Here is a 21,649-nt window from a genome sequence, read left to right on the forward strand (position 1 = left end):
TTGTCACCATCGCTCCTTATCCCTTAAGTCACTGCACTCAGCAGGGCAGAGAGAGCATAAGGAATCTTCCATATCATGTGTACTGCATGTTCTTCAGATGTGTCAAAATGGTAATCACAAGCCACTGGGAAACTCCTTTAAATAGGGAAAATCCCCAAGAAATTTAATAAAATTTTCTCCAACATAGAAGCCTGCACATAAGACCTATTTTATACAGGGTTAATAATATAGTGCCTCAGTTGTCACGATGTAATATATAAACTACACTAAGTGATTGTCAAAGAATAATGTTACTATACTGAAGGTTGTGTGCAAACATTGATTTCTAGGTTTAAGTTTATGCACAAATACAAAACTTGCTTTTAGAGGATTCATTTTGTCCCCTTGTCAGTACACAATTGCAGAAGAAAAGTTACAAGAGTAACTTTTCTTTGCAACACTGTCACACAGCTGCTCCATAAAGCCACATGAGCTAGGAAGGATCCCAAGCACTCAGCCAAGAGACCCTCCTATTTCCCTCCAGTAATCCAGTTACAAACTTTTACAATATTTTTGCTGCAATTATCCTCCAACAAGCAGAGTTCAGAACTTACCTAGTTTAAAATACAAACCTAAGGAAAACCACCAAATGAAAATCTCTCTTGAGCAACTGCAACAGAACCCCTTAAAGAAAATTCGAGGATATTAGCAATACTACAAATAAGCTTTAGGTCAAAGTAAGTGCTTGCCTTATCTAAAATAGTTAAAAACTCTTGTTTCTTATCCTGTCAAAACAGACCCCAGTAAAAAGTCTTTCTTGTGGGCTCCCTTTATATACTGAAAGGTTGCAACAGCATCTCCTTGGAACCTTCTTCTCCAGGGTGAACAACCCCAACTCTCTTGACCTTTCTTCACAGGAGAGCTGTGCTGTGTTTGTGTCCCTCCTCCAGACCCGCTCCAACAGGTTCATGTCTGTGTTGTACTGAGGGGCCCCAGAGCTGGATGCAGCATTCCAGGTGGGGTCTCTCTCACCAGAGCAGAGTGGAGGGACAGAATCCCCTCCCTCACCCTGCTGGCCATGCTGCTTTTGATGCAGCCCAGGATACAACTGACTTTCTGGGCTGCAAGTGCAGATTGCAAGCTTATGTCCAGTTTTCCATCCACAAGTACCCTCAAGCCCTTCTCGGCAGGGCTGCTCTTAATCCCTTCACCCCCAGCCCGTATCAATACCAGGAGCTACTCTGACCCAGGTGAGGACCTTGCACTTGGCCTTCCACTGTCACAAGCAAAGACTAATTTGTCTGGTTCCAATAACTCTGGAAGACACTTAGCAGTTATGAAGAAAAACAGTAGTTGTTAAACATTAAGTAGACTTCTCTGGCTTGAACTTTCAATGTAAAATGTAATATAATCTTGAATGAAATAACCTTTCCCCCTAAAATTTACACATAAGTGTGATTTCTATAATGCTTCATGGAAAAGTATGTGGTATGTATTTTGGAAGGAGGAAGCGAAAGAAGTAAAAGCCTTGCCTGATGATAATGATGTCGAAAACAGAATTTCCCATGTCATTTTGAACATTTCAGAATTTCCACAGGGCTGCTCTTTAAGCAAAACAGATCTCTCTTTGCTACGTATCATTACCAATTATGCAAACACAGTAATGTGATTAGAAACGTAACTGCTTCAGCACACATATTGGTTAACTCCAGCTTCACAATTTTCTTTTTTACTGGCATGAGTCACCTTAGCAAAGCTGACAAAACTTCAACAGTGACAACTGCAGACAGCAATGTCTAGTTATCAGATTCCAAGGTGAAGTTAATGAACTACTCAGGTAACGGTAACTACATGATATCTGAACAGAAAAAATAAATCAAAAAACCAAAAACTCTCAAAAACAAACAAAAACCCCAAACAAACAAAAACAAAAAAATCCCTCCAACACACACACAAAAAAACCCCAAAAAACAAACAAACAATTTAAAAAAAAAAATCAAACAAAAAATCCAAAACATCACAAAACCTGCTAGCCAAACTAGTTAATGATTAATAAACAAAGCTCTACTACTGGAACAAAAAGAAACATAGTGATAAGCAATCACAGCAGAGATGTCACAGACCAGGAGTGATAAACTGCTCAGGACAGAATAAATCAACTATAGCGTTAACAAGGTTTTATACAGTGAACAAAGACATAACGACATTTTCTAAAACCATATTTGTAGTTGTTCCATTGAATAAAAGCTGACAGCTTTAGAAGGCATTCCTTTTCATATTTACATGCCTAGTTTTCTTTAATTTTCTGAAGTGTGTAGGCCAGATAGGAACATATAACAAACACATGTAAACTCACATGCAATATGTAACTATGTCCAGGAAATTCCATGTTTTGTCCAATAAGCCTCATCATGTACTTACATACGTACATACCTAGTCCTATCTAGATGTGTATGGCACAAGTGAAAATTAAAGAGACTGCACAAAACTTACTTGCCTAACTTTTGGGTGTTGACTATTGATATTATTATAGTGCCACTGTCATAATATTTTTCTTTCTTTTTAAATTGATTTTAATTCATAATACTCTGCTGATGCATATACATATATATGACTATAGAGCACCACCAACATTGTTTAGCCTTTTGGTAGATTTATAGTAATATTGTAATTCAGGAATAATAGACGGCATTATTAAAATATTTTATTCTTTTGAATAAGGACTGAAGTAAAATTCGTTGAAGAAGGAATTGACTGAGTATTGGGCCACAGAAAGACTTGGAATTAAAGTTTGCAGAAGCCTCTTCTGTGACTTGTAAAGACAACCACCTACTCTTTCCATGTCCACAAAAAAGAAAGATAAGAAAAAAGTTGCTATAAATTCTATCAATTCACTTCTATGTAGACATCTTAATGAAAGAAGTCACGTGTTCTAAATAGTTGAAAAACGCTGTTGATTTCCTTATGACTAAAGCCTTTTTCCCCCCAAGGAAGAAGAGTAATTTTCCTCTGTACGCAAGAGAGATTAAAGAGAAATTAATCCACCACACTTCATACTGATGAAAGTAAGGATAAAACAGCCATATGAGTAAAAAAGACACAGTCTCTTCTCATTGGTAACCTCTACAGCCAAAATCCTCTCAAAAACCGTCTCTCGCTTTACTGAATGTACTTAAATTACAGCACATTATTGATGTTATGTCTTCAACTAAAATTCCATTTCTGGAACTGGTAAGCACAGAAACGCACTCAAAGAAGGTGCAATCAAGGACGGTTAGTCATAATGGAGGGATCCATGCAAACAATTTAAGCTGCAGTATTAGTGCTTTACTCTGCCGAGCAGGTTTTCGTGACTCTGTATATCCTCTACATACTATTTGAACTGTAAATAAGAGGTAGACTAACTAGTCATGAATTATTAAGATTAATTTTTAAAAGTTGCCCAATTTCCAGTATGTGCTTAGACGTGTCTGGGAGAGGAATACTACTACTTACATAAAACTGCTACGGTATCAAGACTAAATTTTTTCCACTGAGGGGGAAAAAAAAAACCAAAACCCACACCCCCGAGATCGCGAGCATTTAATTTCATTCAAGGGCTGTTCTGACGGCGTTACCGAGCCACCAAGCCAGGTCACTCTGTCACAGCTCGCCCCGCAGCACACACTCCCACTCCGGCCACTCACACTTTTCCCGTTCTGCCTTCCAGGCAGCATTTCCCGACTACGAACAAGGCGGGCATGAGCCCAGCGGCGGGACCTGGCTGAAGCCAGGCCATCGGGCAGCTCCAAACTTTGCGACGGTCCCGGCCGCCCCAGGCAGCTACCACCGATCGCCCCCCCACGGCCAGTTCCCGGCCGAGCCCCCCCGCCCTCCGCCGGCCAGAAGCGGCCTCTCTCCCCCCTTATTCCCCGGCCCGGCGGCCCGCGGCTCCCGGCATCCCCTTTCCCCGCAGCCCCCTGCCGTACTAACCTCAGCAACCTGCCGCTTGCTCACCTCCGCACTCCGGCTGCTCCCACCTCCCCCTCTCCGCTCCCCTCGCCTGCCGACGGCACCGAGGCGCCCTCGGAGCCGCCTCCCGGCCCGGCCCCCCCGCGTTGCGCGGCGCTGCCGACGCCCCGATGTGCGGAGCCTCCAGGCTTCGCCCGCGGCCGGGTTCCCCTCGTCGTGCCCTCCCGCAGCCCCCGCCCGAACCTCGCCCAGCGCCGCGGGCACTCACCGGCTCCTCACAGGGGCTCTCCCCGGCCCTCCCCGGCGCCTCCGCGCCCGCCACTCAGATCTTCCATGTGCCCAGCGGCCGCTCCTCTCTCCCGCTCCACTCCGGGTACGGCGCCCTCTGGAGTGCCCGCTCCAGTGGGAGCCCCGCGGGCAGCCGGGGCTGTCACTCAGCCCGCCGGGGCCGCCGGCGTGGGCACGGCGCTGCGGCTGCTGCCGGCTCGCTACCCCTTTGTTCGCCGGCGGCGGCAGCGCTGACAGCTGCTGCCGGCAGCGCTCCGCGGGCCCGGACGGCCGCTCCGCCTCCTCCCCACCCGCCAGCCGCGCCTCCTGCTCCCGGCCCGGCCCGCAGCCCCGGCTCGCTCCTTCTTTCTCCGACTGCGGTCAACAACCGGCGGCGGCAGCAGCACAAGTTCAGGCCGCCGACCCGGAAACTCATCGGCGGCCAAGGCCCGCGGGGCTCCGACGGGAAGCGGATCCACCGCGCCGGGGGAGGGAGCGGGGCGGGGACGGGGCGGAGCGGGCCGGGACGCGGGGCCTGGGCGGCGGGCGCGGCGGGAGGATGCGGCGGGCAGGCGGCGGCAGGCGCCACCGAGGAAGGCAAGGCAGGCAGGGAGCGAGTGGGGACGGAGCGCTCTCCCTCACCCCGGCCCTGGGGTGGTCCTCAGAGCGGGGGAGCCGTTCCCGCCCCGCGGGGATTTAGCGGGAGCGCCCCTTCGGGGGCCGGTGCCCGCCGGCTCCTGGGTGCGGCTGGGGAAGTTCGGGGGCGTTTCCCGGCTGGGCGGTGCGGGGTGGGAGATGCTGGGGCGCGGGGCCGCCTCCTGCCCGTTGTCCTCCGGCCACGCCGAGGCGAGGCAGCGCTGCGGGGGCTTCCGAGGCCCCTGGCCTCCCTTCCTCCCTGGCGGGGGTGGCGCGGCTGGGAGTCCCGGCGGGAGCCGCCCTCTGCCTCGTTCCGGCGAGTCCTGCGGGAGGCGGGAAGGGTCGGCGGCGTTGGGAGAAGCCTGGGTGAGGCGTGTGCCTTAGACTGGCAGCCTTTGGAATGGGGCCGCGGTGTTAGCACCTGGGTTTGGTCAGAATCAGTTCGTGGTGGTGTCTTCTGAAGCTGATGGTGTTTATTGTCACGTCCTTACAGCCCCACCCTTCTTCGCCCTCAGTTTTTGTTTTCTGGAGTCACATTGCAAGTCTCAGCGCTGTCGGTTTCACAGACATGGTCATTCTGCACTGGATTTAGTGCAGAGCAGTGGCAGAGGGAGTTGACCCACTGCTTATTCACCTGTCCCGCCAACTGTCATCCAGGTGACCCGGCCTTACCAGTGCAGATTCCCTCCACACAAGGCTCTGATCCTGTGTATCCAAACACGTGTAGGGAAACGCAGGGAGCAGGCCTTTCCCAGCTGTGCATAAGGGATGGTTGTTCCTTTTTCCTCTTAAAATTCTTAATGTCCTAAAGTATGAGTTCTCCTAAGTCAGCATATTGCCTATTTAATGTTTCTAGATGCTACCGTAATGTAAATCATTAGCTGTTTCTCTTCAGATATTTTGCTGTTCACATACCATCATTAAATCCTCTAACTGTATTTATCTTAACTGATGGTGAAAATGTCCATGCTGTTATTTATGTTGAGGTTTTTTCAATATCTTTTCAGGTAGTCTTGATCCCAGGAAAAATACTGGACTAAGGGCATAGGAATCTGAAGACCTCTGTTTCTTCTAGAAGAGGTGGAGAAGCTAGAAACACTAACATTTAAAATCTGTGGAGGAATTAATCTGCAAATATCATGTGCTTACTGATGCTATGGAATGAAAGAGTGTTCATTTGCAGATGAAGAAAATGATCAGCTGGAAGGTGGAAATGGTCAGACATAACCTTCTTTCTGGAAGCTGATATATGAAGTAATTTAGCTTTAGGAAGTTTTCCATATAATTTCCATACAATTTTGTGATTACAGGAATTGTCACCTTGGTTTAAACAGAAGGGCAAGCAAAGCTTTTTCTTAAATCTAAAAGCCTCTATCCACTTTTTTCAGAAACTAAAGATATATTCCTTTCAGAAGCTCTGTTTGAATGAATTGTGCACCAGTTTGCAGCCCCACTGAAATAAAACTAAGCAAATTAATCCATATTATAGTTTATTTTTATCAGCTTTGTTACTTGGCTGTAGGCAAGACTGTGTTCTACTTTGCAGGGGGGAGATGAAAATCGGGTATTTTCTTGAAATCCATGTGGAATTCATAGAAGTGCAGTACCTGTTACAGCATGTTTTATAAATTACAGTGTTTGTCACTTTGAAATGGCTTTCTTTATCAATTTCATATCTTTTCCAGAGTTTTAAATTTCTTTGGCCTTTTGTCTGGCTTGCAAAATGGGGAAGACAGTTACAAAGTGGAAAAAAAATACATTGCTTTTATTTTAAAGTTGGGTTAGAGAGCAAGCTTATTTGTATCAAATCTATATGATGTGCTATTTTCCCCTTTCATGAAAAGGAAGCAGAATTATATCAGCCATTGGCATTTCTCCAGCTAAAGAACAATAAATGAATAATGCAAAGCATCAGTGGATATGAGCACTGCATCCTGAAGTTTACTGTGCTGTTGGATGTTTTTTTCACCTGAACCTCTTCTTCCTGTTTATTCATTATTTCCAGTGATAAAGTAAGAAGGAGAGATGGGAAACCCGGAAAACATTGGAGATGCATATGTTGCTGTGATTCGTCCAAAAAATACTGCTAGCCTCAATTCTCGTGAATATCGAGCTAAATCCTATGAAGTAAAACTATTTCTTTTCTTTATGTCTTAGTTGTTTGGCTTTTTAAATAATATAGTAAATATGTAATAATATAACAGAAGAGAATGTAGCCTTGTTTTTTACTCTTTAACCTGCTACAGAGGTCATTCTGACTTCACCATCCTGCTCCTCAACATTTAGTACTTGAATTTTGTTACTACTTTTACAGTAGCATAATAAATAATAATAATAGTATTTTTTTAAAGTTCTGTGCTGTTTTCGGCTGTACTTAAACTCCTTTGGTCTCATTATTGTTTGAAAGATTTTGCTGCTTGAAGTTCCCATTGAAGGCCAAAAGAAAAAAAGAAAGAAAGTTTTGCTGGAAACTAAACTTCAAGGAGGCACTGAGATAACCCAGAGCATCCTGGATTATGTACTAGAAGCCACCAAACCAATTTCACCAGCCAATCAGGGTATTAAAGGTAAAAACATTTTAATCTAATATACTGTTGATAGCACCATAAAAATGGTTTTTTAATTGGCATGGCAAGGTTGTGCACAAGCATGAAATTAGTATTAAAAAAAAGGTATGTTTTGAGGTTCATCAAAAAAAACTGAGCCAACTGTGCAGCTAAAACCTTTAATTTACCTTTATTTCTCTTTACCATCCAATATAAAATGCTTACTAAAAGATTTTTAATAAATGAATCTTTGTGCTGCTTCTTCCCCTCAAGTTTAGATTTATACCTAAACTTCCAGTAAACCAGATCAAAGTGGCTTTTGTATCCATAACTTCAGCTAAAACTTGACTTGAGCTAGAGAACTGATAGATTCTAAAGTCAGTTGTTCAGAAGACAGTATCTGTATGAAAGTATTTCTGGCATAACTGTATCACTTAGAGATGGAATTTGATGAGTACCTTTTTTTTTGCCTTGTTACATAGCTGATCTAGCAAAGAACCTCACACTTGTGCTGACAAATTTGTTTTAGCCTCCCTATTACATTTCCAGATTGGTATAAAGTATAATGACTGAAGGACTTCTGGTCTTTGCTGTGTACTTCATCTCTGTTGTTTACAGGGTAAAATGTTGCAGGTGGCAATAACTGCAGCTGAGTGAACTTAACAAAGCTTGTTATGCAGAGAATAACAGAATTAATACACATGGAGGAATACCTTGTAAAAGCAAAAACTCTGTTCCTTACATAGTTTGGAGAGTTTTAATTTGACTCACTCAGATGGCCCAAGCATTAACATGCCCAGCTCAGTTTGTACACTGCTAAAACATGCAGCTGAGGTCACAAAAGTTAAAAAGGACTACAGTCATGTCATTTTTTCATGTTAATGGATATATATATATTTATGTTCTTTAGTTTTTCATATGTATTTATATTTTCTTCGCTTGTTTTAGATTATATTTTTTTCCTAGAAATTAGGAAGATTGAGTCTGGTAAGCTTTCACATGGCCAACTCTGGATTGTTTTCTTTGTTTCAATTACTAATTAATTGTTTTGTGGTTTGTTTTTTGTTTTTAAATACTGTGCTAGGAAAGCGTGTAGTGTTAATGAAGAAGTTTCCTCTAGATGGAGAGAAGGCAGGCCAAGAGGCATCTCTTTACATTGTTCCAACTGTTGTGAAAGGTAACATTGAGCATGATTTGCGAAAGCTGCACCCATTTTAACAGAGGTTCATTTGAGGGTTTATTTTTTTATATGATGTGTTTAAGTTGTATATAGCTGTCTCGTTGATATATGAATATATGTATAATTATATGTATATGATATATTTATACAATATATTTTAATATATATGGATTTTTCTGTATTTAAACATTAAAAGTTGCAGTCAGGTGCAAAACTCACTGAATATTTTAAACTTTGAAGAAGTTACTTAAAATCAAGGAAGAGACCTTTGGTTTAATGTATTGCCTTTGTTTTTGTAACAATAACACACTTCTGGTTTAAGCAGTATTTGTGCCCTTGGTTATATTTCAAAACACAGGCCTTAACTTGTGTAGAATTTGCTGAATGCAACTGTAAGACATGCTACTCAGGTTAATGTTCTCTACTCAGAATGCTTAGTAAGTCTCTAAACAGTAAATAAAGTCTTTAGAAAGCAAAGTAAATTACTTGTCAGGAAAGTATTTTTAAAAATATTGAAGTAAAGTGTCTGTGTGCTGTTGGGGAAACTTCTTCATTTTTGCCTTAGTTATAGGACTTGCTAAAAACTATCAAATAGATACCATTGTGGAGTTAACAGTAACAATACATACCCCTCCTAGTCCTGGGTCATCTTCCTTTTTTTCTGGTAACAGTATGCATTTAACATTTATTCCTCATTTCCTCATTTGAGGAATAGTGACAGAATACTTAGGGGTTTTAAGGCTAACCTGTTGGATTGTGAATTGCTATGTAAGGATTGTATGCAATGGCTATCAATTATTATTTGGAGAAAATTAAGTCACTCTAGTCTAAAGTTAGAGTATAGTCTTAATTAGGGATGCATAACTACAAAAGATGTAGAAGGGAAAGTAAGATTCTTCTCACTGATGTGTCTTCAGAGTATGTTTCCTTTTTAGATAATACAAAATATACATACAGTCCTGGATGCCCTGTGTTCTACTGTTTACAAGACATCATGAGAGTCTGCAGTGAATCCAGCACACATTTTGCTACGCTTACTGCAAAAATGTTAATTGCCTTGGATAAGTAAGAGACACCATCAGTAAAAATACATTAAAATGAAAAGTTTGATATTTTATATCAAAATATAAATGTATATAAAAAAGATAATTTGTCAATGTAGTGCATATTTTTATAGCATTCTTGTGGTTAAGAAGGAAATCGTCATGGTATTTTCTTCACGTTTATCAGAAATTGAAACCTTGACAACATATTTCTAAAAGTCTTTTTTGCAAACTCAAGAGTGGTGTGTTTATCTAAATCAAGTAGCATTTTGGAAGTTCATGCTCACAGTGAATGTTTTGTAAAATCATAATATTTAATCTTCTGTAAATGACATAATTGTCATCTGTAAGAGCATTTGCCAGAGTGTAGTAAAAATATCTTGTAATTGTATACCATTAAGATTTGCATTTAAATTAAATCTCCCTGTAGAAGGGGAGTGCATCTTACCCCGACACACAAATTTATTTGCAGTAGGGAGTTAACTTTCAGAAAGGTGATTAGTTGTTTTAGCCAGATTTATAGTATTTTGAAATTTGAGTACATGAACAGGGTTTTCAGGGTTTTTATTGTTTTGGTGGTTTTTTTCTTTTTTTTTTTTTTTTAAAGTACCCTTAACCTAGAAATACCAGACACACTTATGTATGAACTTACTTGCAGTAATAAAGTTAGGTGAAACTTCTGGCTAATGTAAAAAATCATGTTACAGGCTATTACCTAAAAGGTTCTGTGTGTAGAGTTTTTACAGTTTATTAACAGAGTTGTAGTATTTCCATATATACCATCATAGCAGTTACATTTATTTGCTGCTTACTGAATGCCTTCAGGCTCTAAGTTCTGCTTAGAAGTGTTTCAAGCCTCACAGGAAGCCTTGGAGGTATAATAGAAAATAGTTTATATTTTTTGTTCTCTATGTACATAATCTGAAACAATACTTCTCAAAGATTCAAACTGCCATAACTAATTTATCTACCAAATCTTTAGAGAAAATGCCTGAAAATACCTTAGAAGGTGTTTATAGCACAATGACTATGATTTTACTGTTCTTTCTGCCAGGACCATGAGTAAGTGAAGGGAATGCCGCTTTTGCAGGACATTACAGCTTGGACCTAGGACTTAAAAATAGGCCTAAGCATATGCACTGAACTGCAGGTTACCTTCTGCCATCCATACGTATGTTTCTGGGACAGACAAGATTCAAGTGGTCTGTCAGTGGATGTCCAAAGGATGTACTTCTCTTTCTTCTATATGTCCAGGCTCAATCACTAAACAGAATTTATTGTATTTCAGCAAAGCACCTTTTTACCTCAAGGTTGTGAGAAAGCATGTGCAGAAACCTAAATACAATCCTGGCTTCAGAACTTTAATGCACCACTTAATTTAACACTTAAACAATTTAACAATTTGGTAAAAATGTATTTGTTCAAAACTTGAGATGAACAACTTGTCCTGAGGAAAAAATGCAGCAGGTGTACAGTACTGACTTCCCTCAGTAGCACAGAATAAGAGAGCTCTAAAGCTCTTCAATACTGTCAGTAGCAGTGCACTGAGAAGAGAATAAATGTCAGCACAGCTTTCTAAAAAGGCAGGTGGTAGCCTATGTGAAAGAGACTTAGCAGTTTGGAAACTGGACCTTCTGGTTTTTTGCCTTCTCCTGTCTTTCCCCAATGAAACATGTGAGTTGGAAGGCTTAAGTCAGTACAGATATTGAAACTCACCCTTAAAAAAACTGCTTTAAGTTCCAAAATTTGTTCAGAGTAGTAATATTAATAAAATACATGAAATGGTGACATGTTGGTGTGGTTTTTTGGTTATAACCAGTGTTACTCTTAGTGTATGATTTCCTTTTCTTTGAGAGTTTGAGACAGGAAATTGAGCAAATACGACTGTTTAACTGAGTGTGGTTAACAAATTTCACATTCAGGGAGGAATTTAGTCTTATAAAATTGGCTGTCCACCTTATAATTCTTTTTTTTATTTCAAATGTGGGATTATCATATATGCAATCCTTAATCAAAGAAAAAAATGGCATGACCAAAATAATCCTTTTCTACCTGAAAATTAGTTACTTGCCCATTCTCTCCTGCAGGTGGTTGGATGAACGGCACACCCAGTCTCACTCCATCCCAGCTTTATTCAGACCATCTCCTCTTGAGAGAATTAAAACAAATGTGATAAACCCTGCCTATGCTATAGAACCTGGTCAAACAGAGAGCTCGTTACACATGGGTTATACTGCCCTGGAAATAAAGAGTAAAATGCTGGCATTGGAGAAAGCAGATATGTGTATCTATAATCCTTTGTTTGGATCTGACCTTCAGTACACCAATAGGGTAAGAACTATATTTTCATTTTATATTTGTGAAACATGAATACATTTTCATTTTAAAGTTCACTCATTTATTTGATATGAGTGTGTGCTCACATCAGAGTTGTTTATTTAGCAGTAAGTGTGCACTAGTTTTTCAAATCCTCATATTTGATCATAACTCTCTTTCCTTATAAAATGTTACCAATCCTAACTTTGGTTTCAAGAGAATACCCAACCTGGATGGGGGATTGTGTAGCCAAATCTCAGTAAGATATTTTTTCAGTTGTGTTTAAATTATGTCTTCACAGGTTGACAAGGTGGTAATAAATCCATACTTTGGCCTTGGAGCCCCAGACTATTCAAAGATTCAGATTCCTAAAAGAGAAAAGTGGCAACGTAGCATGAGCAGTGTCACAGAGGACAAGTATTATGTTACATTCCTTTTTAATTATTGGATAATTTTGTTTTGTTTTATTACAGTAGTGCTTGGTAGACTTAGAATGAGATTCCTATTACTTTAGGCTTCTCTGTATAAATACATATTTTAAATGAAATTCTTTTTGAAGCCTCTTAAGTATTGAAACACAATAGTTAAAGGATGAATCAAGAAAGGTGTAAATTATAAAAATTAGAGAAGCATTTCTTATTGTAGTAAATACAGCTGTGGCTTGATTACTGCATGACAAAAAAACTATTTGTATGAGTACTGGCACATTTTAGCTGCATGAACTTCTCTTTTAGTCTTCATGTAGATCTGTGGTTAGTGCTATGTTAGTAATTTTTAAAAAGTTGATGTTCTCAACAATTGTAATATTTCTGAATGGTGTTTTTCCTGTTTCCCCTTTTAATTCATAGGGAGCACCAGTGGGTAGATGATTTCCCTCTTCACCGCAGTGCTTGTGAAGGTGACTCTGATTTACTAAGCCACCTTCTGGATAAAAAGTTTTCTGTTAATCAGTTGGATAGTGACCACTGGGCACCAATCCATTATGCATGCTGGTGAGTCAAGGATAGTTTTGCCAATCAAGTGCATTCTAGCTGTCATGATTCTTTACCACTGTCATTTATGTAATTTATCAGCCTCAAAAAGAAGAAATAAAAAAACCCCTCTAGATTTTTTATGCTTTGATTATAATATATGTTAGTGTTAATCTTCTGAAGGTTTTGAGATAATTTTAATTTGAATGGGGGAGACCAGTTGTGGAGATCATGTCATCACTTACCTATTGCCTCTTGTATCGCTCCTGATATTTATTCTAATTCCTATGGGAGGCACTGGGTCTACTTTAGCCTGGTAACTTTCAGAGTCTTCATTGGCTAAAGCCTGTGAGCAGTTTTACAGCACAGCAGTAGCTGAGCCGAGCATGTTTTGGTGCTGGTCAAGCTCTGAGTGGGAAGCTGGACTGGGTGATTTACAGAGGTCAGCGTGTCTGACTATAACTCTGACTTAATCTGTAACTGCTTGAAAGCTTTCCTCAGTCATAAAAATGCTTTTGTTTTATCTTTATGGAAGTTAGTTTTTTGTATATATAATGGTCAGTATGTCTGATGATATGAATAACATGGAAATCAAGCTAGGTTATAAAAAACCCACGATCTTACTTGCTTTTTAGTGTTTGTCAGAAAGTTTGTAAATACTTTATAACACAAGTATACACAAGAGTTACCAGTTATAAGCGTGGGCATTAAGAATCTCAGGATCCATCTGCATGACAATCAGAAGCTGAACTCTGATTCTCACACTGATTATTTTTTCCGGACAAAGCTGGATTCTGTTCTGCCATGACTGAATTGCTACAACTACCCAAACTTAGCTAGTTTAAAGCAAGGTTCACTTTGTCTATAAGGAATCCAATCAATGGTTACTAGACCAGTGATTACCAAAGAAGTGTAGAACTGATATTAATTTCTACAAGCTTAGTTATGTTCTATTGTATCTGGTGTAATGTGAAAGCTAAAAATTCTTTGGTGTGGAAAAAACCACTTTTTCATAATTAGAGCTAGCTGCAAAAAATTATTTTATATTTGCTGTGTCTGTTCTGACTTAAACACATCTGCAGGTATGGAAAAGTTGAAGCCACTCGAATGCTGTTGGAGAAAGGGAAATGCAATCCAAATCTTTTGAATGGTCAACTTAGCTCTCCTCTTCATTTTGCCGCTGGAGGTGGGCATGCTGAAATAGTACAAATTCTACTAAATCATCCTGAAATTGACAGAGTAAGTTCTGTTTGTATATAGAAATAGCAGTTCTAGCAACAGTTTCTAGCTTGTGCATGAGAAGTATTTTTGTGTCCGGATCACAATGTATAAACACAACTATCTTGTTAAGAGATTAATAAAAAATTGTTAAATATTTTTCCTTACCTCTACTTTTCCCATTATGTACCAATTAAATGTTTGAACTCTGGTACCAAGGAATTTAATTATCTCAAAAATGTGTTAAATGTTTACCTGTCTGCAGCAAAATCAATGTAGAATCAGTGTTTATCTTTGTTTGTAGCACATTACTGATCAACAAGGAAGATCTCCACTGAATGTCTGTGAAGAGAACAAACAAAATGAGTGGGAAGAAGCTGCAAAACTACTGAAGGAAGCCATAAATAAACCTGTATGAGTTTCTTTTCTAAATTGTGTAAAGTTTATATTTAATTTGCACTTAGTCTTGTAGAAGAGCTAGGGTCGCTTTTAGCTGTTACTGGAAATTGCAGTGAGAGGAATTGCATTTACACTAATTGAAATTAGTGTAAATATTGGCAAACTGACATTTTGTCTCTTTAAATGTTTTTGTTCTGTTTCATGGCTCAGAAGTACATGTAAGACATGTAAACATGATACTCCAATTTATTTGTAGGAGCATCACATCAGCTACTGATTTTATGTCCATTTTTTATCATGCGACCATCAGCTTTCTTTATGCATTGTCATCTTATATGTTGATAAACAGGAGCATTCAGCTGCTTAAATGTAGGCTTCTATGAAATAGGCTTTTCATCAGTTAGTCAGTGTATGCTTCCTTGGCAGCCAGAGGAGATTTAGCCAAGATAGGAAACAAAATTTACAATGCAATTCCTCTCATCCTGAAGTAGATTTAAAATTAGACAAATGATATAAACCCACTTGTTTTTTTTCTTTGACTTCAGATGCAACCTGTATTTCTGTAAGTAGGTGGTACTAAACCTGCCAGTTTTTCAAGATGTTTTAAATTTTCTTCATTTCAGTCTGCATGAATAATCTTCCAAAATAATTAAGAAAGGAACTGACCTTGATTTTAGGGATCCTATTATGCAGTAGATCACATGAAGGTGTGTGTGTCTAATGGCTCTAAAGACTAATGCACACGTTTTAAGTAGATTTCAGAGTGTAGTGCATGATACTGTGTTGTTATTTATTACTATTTAATCAATACAATAAATAAACTCCCCTTATAGATTACTACAGTAGGAATGATAGTAACTACTGCAACAAAAATAGACCACATTTTTAGTCAGTTGTCCAAGGCATCCATCTTTTTTTTCCAAAAGTTTTTAGGAACTTCATTCTTGATGACTTAGTAGATTTGAGGAAGGGAAATAACAAATTCCTGAAATGTTTTTATTCAAGCAGCTGAAACATCTAACCTGTTACAGAAATGAAAACAGAACATTTTATTGATTTATGACTTGTGTATATGTGCTCTAAGCACCTGATTTATGTTTATGTATTTCTTTCAGAAGGCATACTGTGGGCTCACATGCAATTCAGTGAAAGCTATGGGGGTTCTGAAGGGGGAAATGATTTATTATTTAATAGATTTATTTAGATTGTAGTACAGGAGCACTGTAAGATTCAGTGAGATTATATTCTTTTTGTAGTGGGTTCTGAGTAAAGAGTGGTGCTTCCCTCTAGAAACGAGTCTTTTTAGTACAGAGGGGAAAAATTCATAACCTGCCAGTAATAGCAAGGTGAACATTTTGGGATATGCTGAGCCCAGATCCCTTGGAGAGGTTTTAAATACCTACTTGCCTTTGAGTTCAACAGAAGTCCTCAAAATACCAGCAAGATCTTTCTTGGAGTTACTGTTGTAAACTGCACAGTATAAGAACTTGCACAGGACGCAAAACAAGCAGATTTGGTAAATAATAAAAATGCAGGAGTTGTGCAGTGTTCTTTTTCCCAACATTATAGATGTTGTTGAATTATGGTAAAACTGCTTTCCTCTCTAGAAGCACCAACAGAGAGGATTTTAACAAATTGTTTGTTTAATATGTTCCCATTTTTCTGTAGTATGAAAAGGCACGGATTTATCGTATGGATGGGTCGTATCGCTCTGTCGAACTGAAACATGGAAACAACACAACTGTCCAGCAAATAATGGAGGGCATGCGCTTGTCTCAAGAAACTCAGCAGTACTTCACTATCTGGATCTGTTCTGAGAACCTCAGTAAGTAAAAAGGACAATGGTTATAGCTGAGGGTTTATAATAGTTTATTTCTGCTTGCCTTTAGGAAAAAGTAATGCTGTCTTAGGAGAGTAGGAAACATGCTCTCTGACAGGCTTTACAGCCTGATGTCTCCAAACTGCTTTCAGAGCCGTGGAGAGCTTCTCTGTTTTAACTTTTACTTTGGATACCCTCAGTAGGTCTGACTGTATCACTCTGGTACCTATCATGTATTTCATCCAGGAAGATGAGGCTGTTCCAGGTTGCCTTTCTGTTACAGGGCACCTTGGCTATCATAGGCCTTACTAGTAGCTTATCCTGGTTTTATATGTATTTTTCTTCCCAGAGTATCTGAATTTGGATGCATGTAGTTGTTTTTACCATGTTTAGTCTTTTTAAAACTACTAATTAAAGTAAGATGATTAATGTTTTTTCATTAGGTCCTTTATTAATATGATTTTTCCTGTGTTTTACACCAAAATAATTTTTGATAAACAAGTTTTCAGATATATTTGATGGGAGAAAATTCTGATGTAAAATGTCATGTTTATATTTGTGGTATTTTTTTGTATTTCTGGTCTAAATAAAAAAGATATTATAATTTTTATTTGAGATATAGAGCAAAAGATAAATAGAAGCCGAAAAGAGTCAATGAGAGCAGTTGGGTTTTTTCAGATAATGTGGTCAGCAGTACTACTGCAAGATGATAGCTATGGGACACATTGTGGATTACAAAGCTCAATTGAGGTCTGGTAGGATACTGTGTTGACTGTGTCATTAACACAGAAGTCTTGCATTTAAAACTTTATTTACTGTTGCCAATGCTCCACTCCAGTGGCATTGTTACTTTTTTTTAAAAAAAATAGCTCTAAATGTTGCAGGAAATGTTTTGTTCATTCTTCTTTAATCTTTTTCTTCTGGACTCATGCCATTTGCCTTTTTACTTTGCTGTATGCCACATGACTGCTGTAACCCTCAACTAAACATAGATGTTAATGTGAAGAAAAGGAAGTGTTTGAGGGTTAAAGTCTTGCTGTGTTCGCCTTTTCTAAATACGTATGTGATGTTTTCATAGAATCATTGAGGTATTACCCTTGCATTTGAGGGGAAGAGCTCACTGATACATTGGTTGTGTAAAAGCGAGTAATTCTCTAGGTATTTAGCCTAGATTTGAAAATGAGATCCTGATTTATGGCTTCAAACAACTGGTGGACAAGTTTCATTATGAAGTATGTTGCAGTTTGTGTACAGCTGTAAGGACTGTGAGATTCCTGCTTGTAGGACACATGATGCTTTTCTGTGTTAGAATGTGAAATGGATAAGTTAAATGAACAGATTGTTCTCAGTGAACATATCTATTTAAGGTTTTCATGTAATGTGAAATGCCACAGTGTGAAAGCCAGAGCAGTGAGGATGAGGCAGATACAGCCTCCTAGAACCTCACTCCTAGAAAAAGCTAAGCAATTATCCAAGGACAGGTAGAGTGAGTGAGTGAGCCAAAGGTACAGACTCTAGTACGTAGTAGGACTGTAGTTGAAAGCTCTGTATTAATTTCTCAGCTCTCATATACACAAGAGAACATGAAACAATGATTGACTTTAGCCTGTTTAGAATCAAGACATTTACAGATTAAAAAGAAGAATGTTCTGAAAAGTTTATGGTTTTTATGTATGTACAAAAAACTGAAATACATTTATAAGATAAGTTGTATGTGTATTTTTGTGTCAGAAATAAGATCATTGGACTTTGTATTTCTGCTGTAATAATAGAGACAACAGTCTCTCATGCATTATTATTGTGTTTTTAAGGTCAGTCTTGGTACTCCAATAAATTTTTAAATACCGCTTCACTCCTGAGAAACTGAAAATAATGAAGTTTCAACACTATTACATTTAGTGAATTGATGCTAAGAGTTTTGTCAATAAATCCATATTTTCAAAACCTTTTCTATATAGCAGTTTAGAAAACATAGGGAAAATGTCTGGTAATGAGTCCTCAATTTCAGATACTCTAGGTTTGGTGCAGCATTTAATCATTTATGTGTATGTGTGTGTGTATATGGGGTTATTCCGTTTGTGTATTTAGAAACAAACCCTGTTATTTTTCAGGTCTCCAGCTGAAGCCATATCACAAGCCTTTGCAGCATATTCGAGACTGGCCTGAAATATTCACTGAATTGACAAACTTGGATCCTCAAAGGGAAACTTCACAGCTTTTCCTGAGAAGGGATGTGAGACTTCCACTGGAAATAGAAAAAAAGGTCAGCACTTGGAAGTGGATGAAATCATGGTCAGACTCAGAACACTTTGACGGTCAACGCTCAGTGTGTATAGTAACTGTAGTAATTTCCAAACTTATTTAAACCTGACATCTCCTTTTCTGTGCCTTCCTGCCATCTCTTTGTTCTCTCTCTCTTTCTCACCCTCTCAGTTGGGTTTATCCAATGTCTCTGTGTGTCAGTCTCTGTCTGTCATACAGCAAAAAACAACCTGCCTGATTTTCTTCCTTGTGCTGTTGTTTTTCAGTTATTCAATTGCTCGATTTCAATGGGATTATTCAAACATATTATTCAAAATGAATTCATGGGGGAAAAATCCACAGATATCAGTATTTCTGGGAACTTTTTGATTGGGCATGGTGTGCTAGTTGCCTTTCATTTGTGTATTAGATCAGTGAAGTGTTGAAGTAAGTGTTGTTAATGAAAATATGTCATTTTTTCTATTACAAAGTACCACTAAAATGTACAGTTCAGTCAGGATCAGACCTTTGTCTTCTGTCTCTGAATCAGTGAGAAATTGTATTTATAGTTTCTAAGCTCATTTTCCTTTTTACAAAGAAATAATATTATTTACATCTTGTTAACAGATTGAGGATCCGTTGGCTATTCTTATACTTTTTGATGAGGCCAGATATAATTTACTGAAAGGTTTTTATACATCACCTGATGCAAAGCTGATTACACTGGCAAGTCTGCTTCTGCAAATAGTCTATGGAAATTATGAGAGCAAGAAACATAAACAGGGCTTTCTAAAGTAAGTATTTGTGTTTAAAACTTAAAATTCTGGGTTAGATTAAGTATTTTTAGATAGCACTTACTATGGAACTCTCAGTCTTTAAGTATGATACATTTGTTGGTTTTCTCCATCACTGAGCTGTAGTTCAGAGTAATCATGTAACCCTTGCAGCATTAATAGAAGTCAGACATCGTGTGTGAAAATGTATTAATCTTAATTATTACAGTCTTAGAGGGATGGAGGTTCTGGAGTGTGTAAAATCTGACCTGAGATACAGTAATACCACAATGAACAACAGTATTCACTTGAAGGATTCTGACAGGGACTGAGGCTTTGAGCAATGCTGAAGAAACATCTTACTGTGGCGGTTAGACCAGTGTCTGGGATTGACTTTCCTTCTTTGGACAGACCATGTAGCAATATAGTTTCTGTCATTTGTAGGAGAACTGCTGTACTAAATTGGTCAAAAGCATAGCACTAGTAGGGCTCAGCCAGATGGTATTTTTCTCTCCCCTTCTCTCTGCATGCCAGCACAACAGTAGCTTAGCTATTTTGGGATGGCTTGTTCTTCCCACGTACGCTTCTACAGAAGCATCTGAGCCCATGAAGATTCCAGTTCTCTACTGTGTGCACCTTCGCCCCCTGCCATCTCCACCTCACTTCATTCATGGAACAGCAGCTGTGCTATTCTGGAATGGTGCTATGCTTTTCAGCTTCTCTTACTCACAGTGTCAAGTGAGCTGTCTTGGCTTGGCGGTTTTTTTGTGTATTGTCCTGCAGTTACACAGCCGGTAGATGGAGCATAAGGAGAACGGGGTTTAAGTGGGACTGCCCACCCACACGAGTGTGCAGTTCAGTGCAGCTGAGTTTTGTATGAAACTACTCCCTGCTGACTCCCAGCAGCTGCAGGGTGATGCTCCTCTCCACACTGAGGCATATCAGTACTGTGGTTCAAAGTTCATCCTGCTCCATGGAAGTGTTTGGCTCTACAGACAGGACTACCTGCAAAGATAGTTTGGGCTAGATAAAAAGCCATTTGGGCATGCTCTCCATCCATATTCACATTGTTCTTCATATAGATAAAGAGTTTTTGATATTTTTTTTTTTTGTAGTTGACATAAATGTTTATTGGAAGACTGGTAATGCCAAAAATATATCCAGGCTGTTGTTCGTATGAGAGTATCCTTGACCTTAAAGATCTGATGCACGGTCCTGTGCAGGGCTTTTGCTTGTAGATCATATATGCCGTTACTGCCAAATACAGTTGTAGCGGGTTCGGTTTGTCCCGGGCGGAAACACCAATTTAGTGTAGTGGTTTGGTCTAAAATACTCATTACTGTTTACCTTCTGTGAGCTAAGAATTAGGAGAAATGCAAAGCAGGCACCAAACTTGAAAGAATATAAAGAAGTTTATTAACAGACCTAAAAGAAGAAAAAAAAAATCATACCACACCTTCAGAACACTTCTCCTCCCCCCACCTTTCTCCCTTCTCCCACTGACAATGTAAAAAGACAACCCTTGAGATGTTCAGTCTGTTTACCACTTCCATAATAACCTTGTTCAGTCCATTTAGAAAGAGGAGTCTCTCTTGCCCATGCTATGAAAACATTATCACAACGAGCCAGCCGCCCGGGTTGGTTCTCTGCTCGCATGTGAGTCCCTTCCTCCAGCTTGCAGCTTTTCCCACAACTGCTTTCGAGGGTCCACTCTTGAAGTTTTTGGGGTACAATTTTAAGGTTGAGCCATTAAGAAACAAAAGTTCTCTTCACCCATCTCTGGGAGCATTTAATCTCTAGGAACAGAGGCCCTTCTCCTTCGCTGGGAGCGAAGGGTCCTCCTCATCTTCATCTCTAGGACTATCTCTGGGAGCATCTCTAGGAACTGAGGTCTTCTCCTTTTCCATTTGGAGCAAAAGTCCTCATCGCTTCCATCTCTCCCTGTTCAAACTTCTCATGAAATTACAGCTGCTTCAGCATCTGCCTATCTCAGCTTTTGCTCACAAGTGCAAGTTGAACGCTCCACCCCCCATGCCTTCATGAAATTACAACGGGTACTCTGATACATCATAGCTTTAGAACAGAATTTCAGCTTTAAGCATCTCCTCTTTCTCTTCCCTCAGGTTTTCAGCTCTTCACAGCACTAAAAGGGTTAATTTCACCTAGGTCTTGCAGCTGGCATTTCGTTTATTGCTGTCGGTCACATGATCTCTGCTGGACAGCGGTGCAGCTTCAGCTGAATCTTGGCCGCACTGGAAGGGGGGGGGGAGCCGAGCCGCTCCGGCTGCCCACAGCAGGGCTGGGGGGGGG

General features: G+C 39.6%; 2 protein-coding genes across 8 annotated transcripts in view; one reads left to right on the forward strand and one right to left on the reverse strand.

Moving 5' to 3' along the window:
- LOC121673351 (ankyrin repeat and IBR domain-containing protein 1) overlaps positions 1-4,396 on the reverse strand; it is an 89,519-nt gene extending 85,123 nt beyond the window's left edge. For 2 of the 4 annotated variants that reach the window (XM_042046596.1, XM_042046592.1), the window contains exon 1: positions 4,199-4,395. The gene's annotated coding sequence lies outside the window, so the exon portion shown is untranslated. Of the gene's footprint in view, positions 1-3,951; positions 3,975-4,198 lie in introns of those variants that run through there. The other 2 variants (XM_042046595.1, XM_042046594.1) reach the window with 2 other exon arrangements.
- A 426-nt stretch (positions 4,397-4,822) lies between these two features.
- LOC121673352 (krev interaction trapped protein 1) lies at positions 4,823-19,394 on the forward strand. 4 transcript variants are annotated; one of them, XM_042046600.1, is made up of 14 exons: positions 4,823-5,490; positions 5,841-6,087; positions 6,839-6,960; positions 7,241-7,400; positions 8,464-8,556; positions 9,495-9,624; positions 11,690-11,933; positions 12,220-12,335; positions 12,767-12,910; positions 13,972-14,128; positions 14,412-14,519; positions 16,175-16,331; positions 18,437-18,588; positions 19,194-19,394. In XM_042046600.1, exons 3-14 carry the CDS (start codon positions 6,859-6,861, stop codon positions 19,362-19,364), a joined length of 1,734 nt encoding a protein of 577 aa, XP_041902534.1. In that variant the 5' UTR covers positions 4,823-5,490; positions 5,841-6,087; positions 6,839-6,858; the 3' UTR covers positions 19,365-19,394. The 4 variants fall into 4 exon arrangements, with proteins under 4 accessions (XP_041902534.1, XP_041902533.1, XP_041902535.1 ...); XM_042046599.1 differs by having other exon boundaries at positions 5,841-6,049; XM_042046601.1 differs by having other exon boundaries at positions 5,841-5,913.
- Positions 19,395-21,649: the final 2,255 nt, after the last annotated feature.

The sequence above is a fragment of the Corvus kubaryi genome, unplaced genomic scaffold, assembly GCF_017639235.1.
Source record: "Corvus kubaryi isolate FWS band 111438036 unplaced genomic scaffold, C.kubaryi_AGA036_p1.0 65363, whole genome shotgun sequence".
Lineage (NCBI taxonomy): Eukaryota > Metazoa > Chordata > Aves > Passeriformes > Corvidae > Corvus > Corvus kubaryi.

What these genes read in the sequence shown, in the direction of transcription:
- LOC121673352 (XM_042046598.1), top strand. Translation starts at nt 6,859, where the DNA reads ATGGGAAACCCGGAAAACATTGGAGATGCATATGTTGCTGTGATTCGT. An exon ending in ATCGAGCTAAATCCTATGAA is followed by an intron (nt 6,961 to 7,240) that starts GTAAAACTATTT and finishes ATTGTTTGAAAG; the next exon opens with ATTTTGCTGCTTGAAGTTCC. An exon ending in GATCTGTTCTGAGAACCTCA is followed by an intron (nt 16,332 to 18,436) that starts GTAAGTAAAAAG and finishes GTTATTTTTCAG; the next exon opens with GTCTCCAGCTGAAGCCATAT.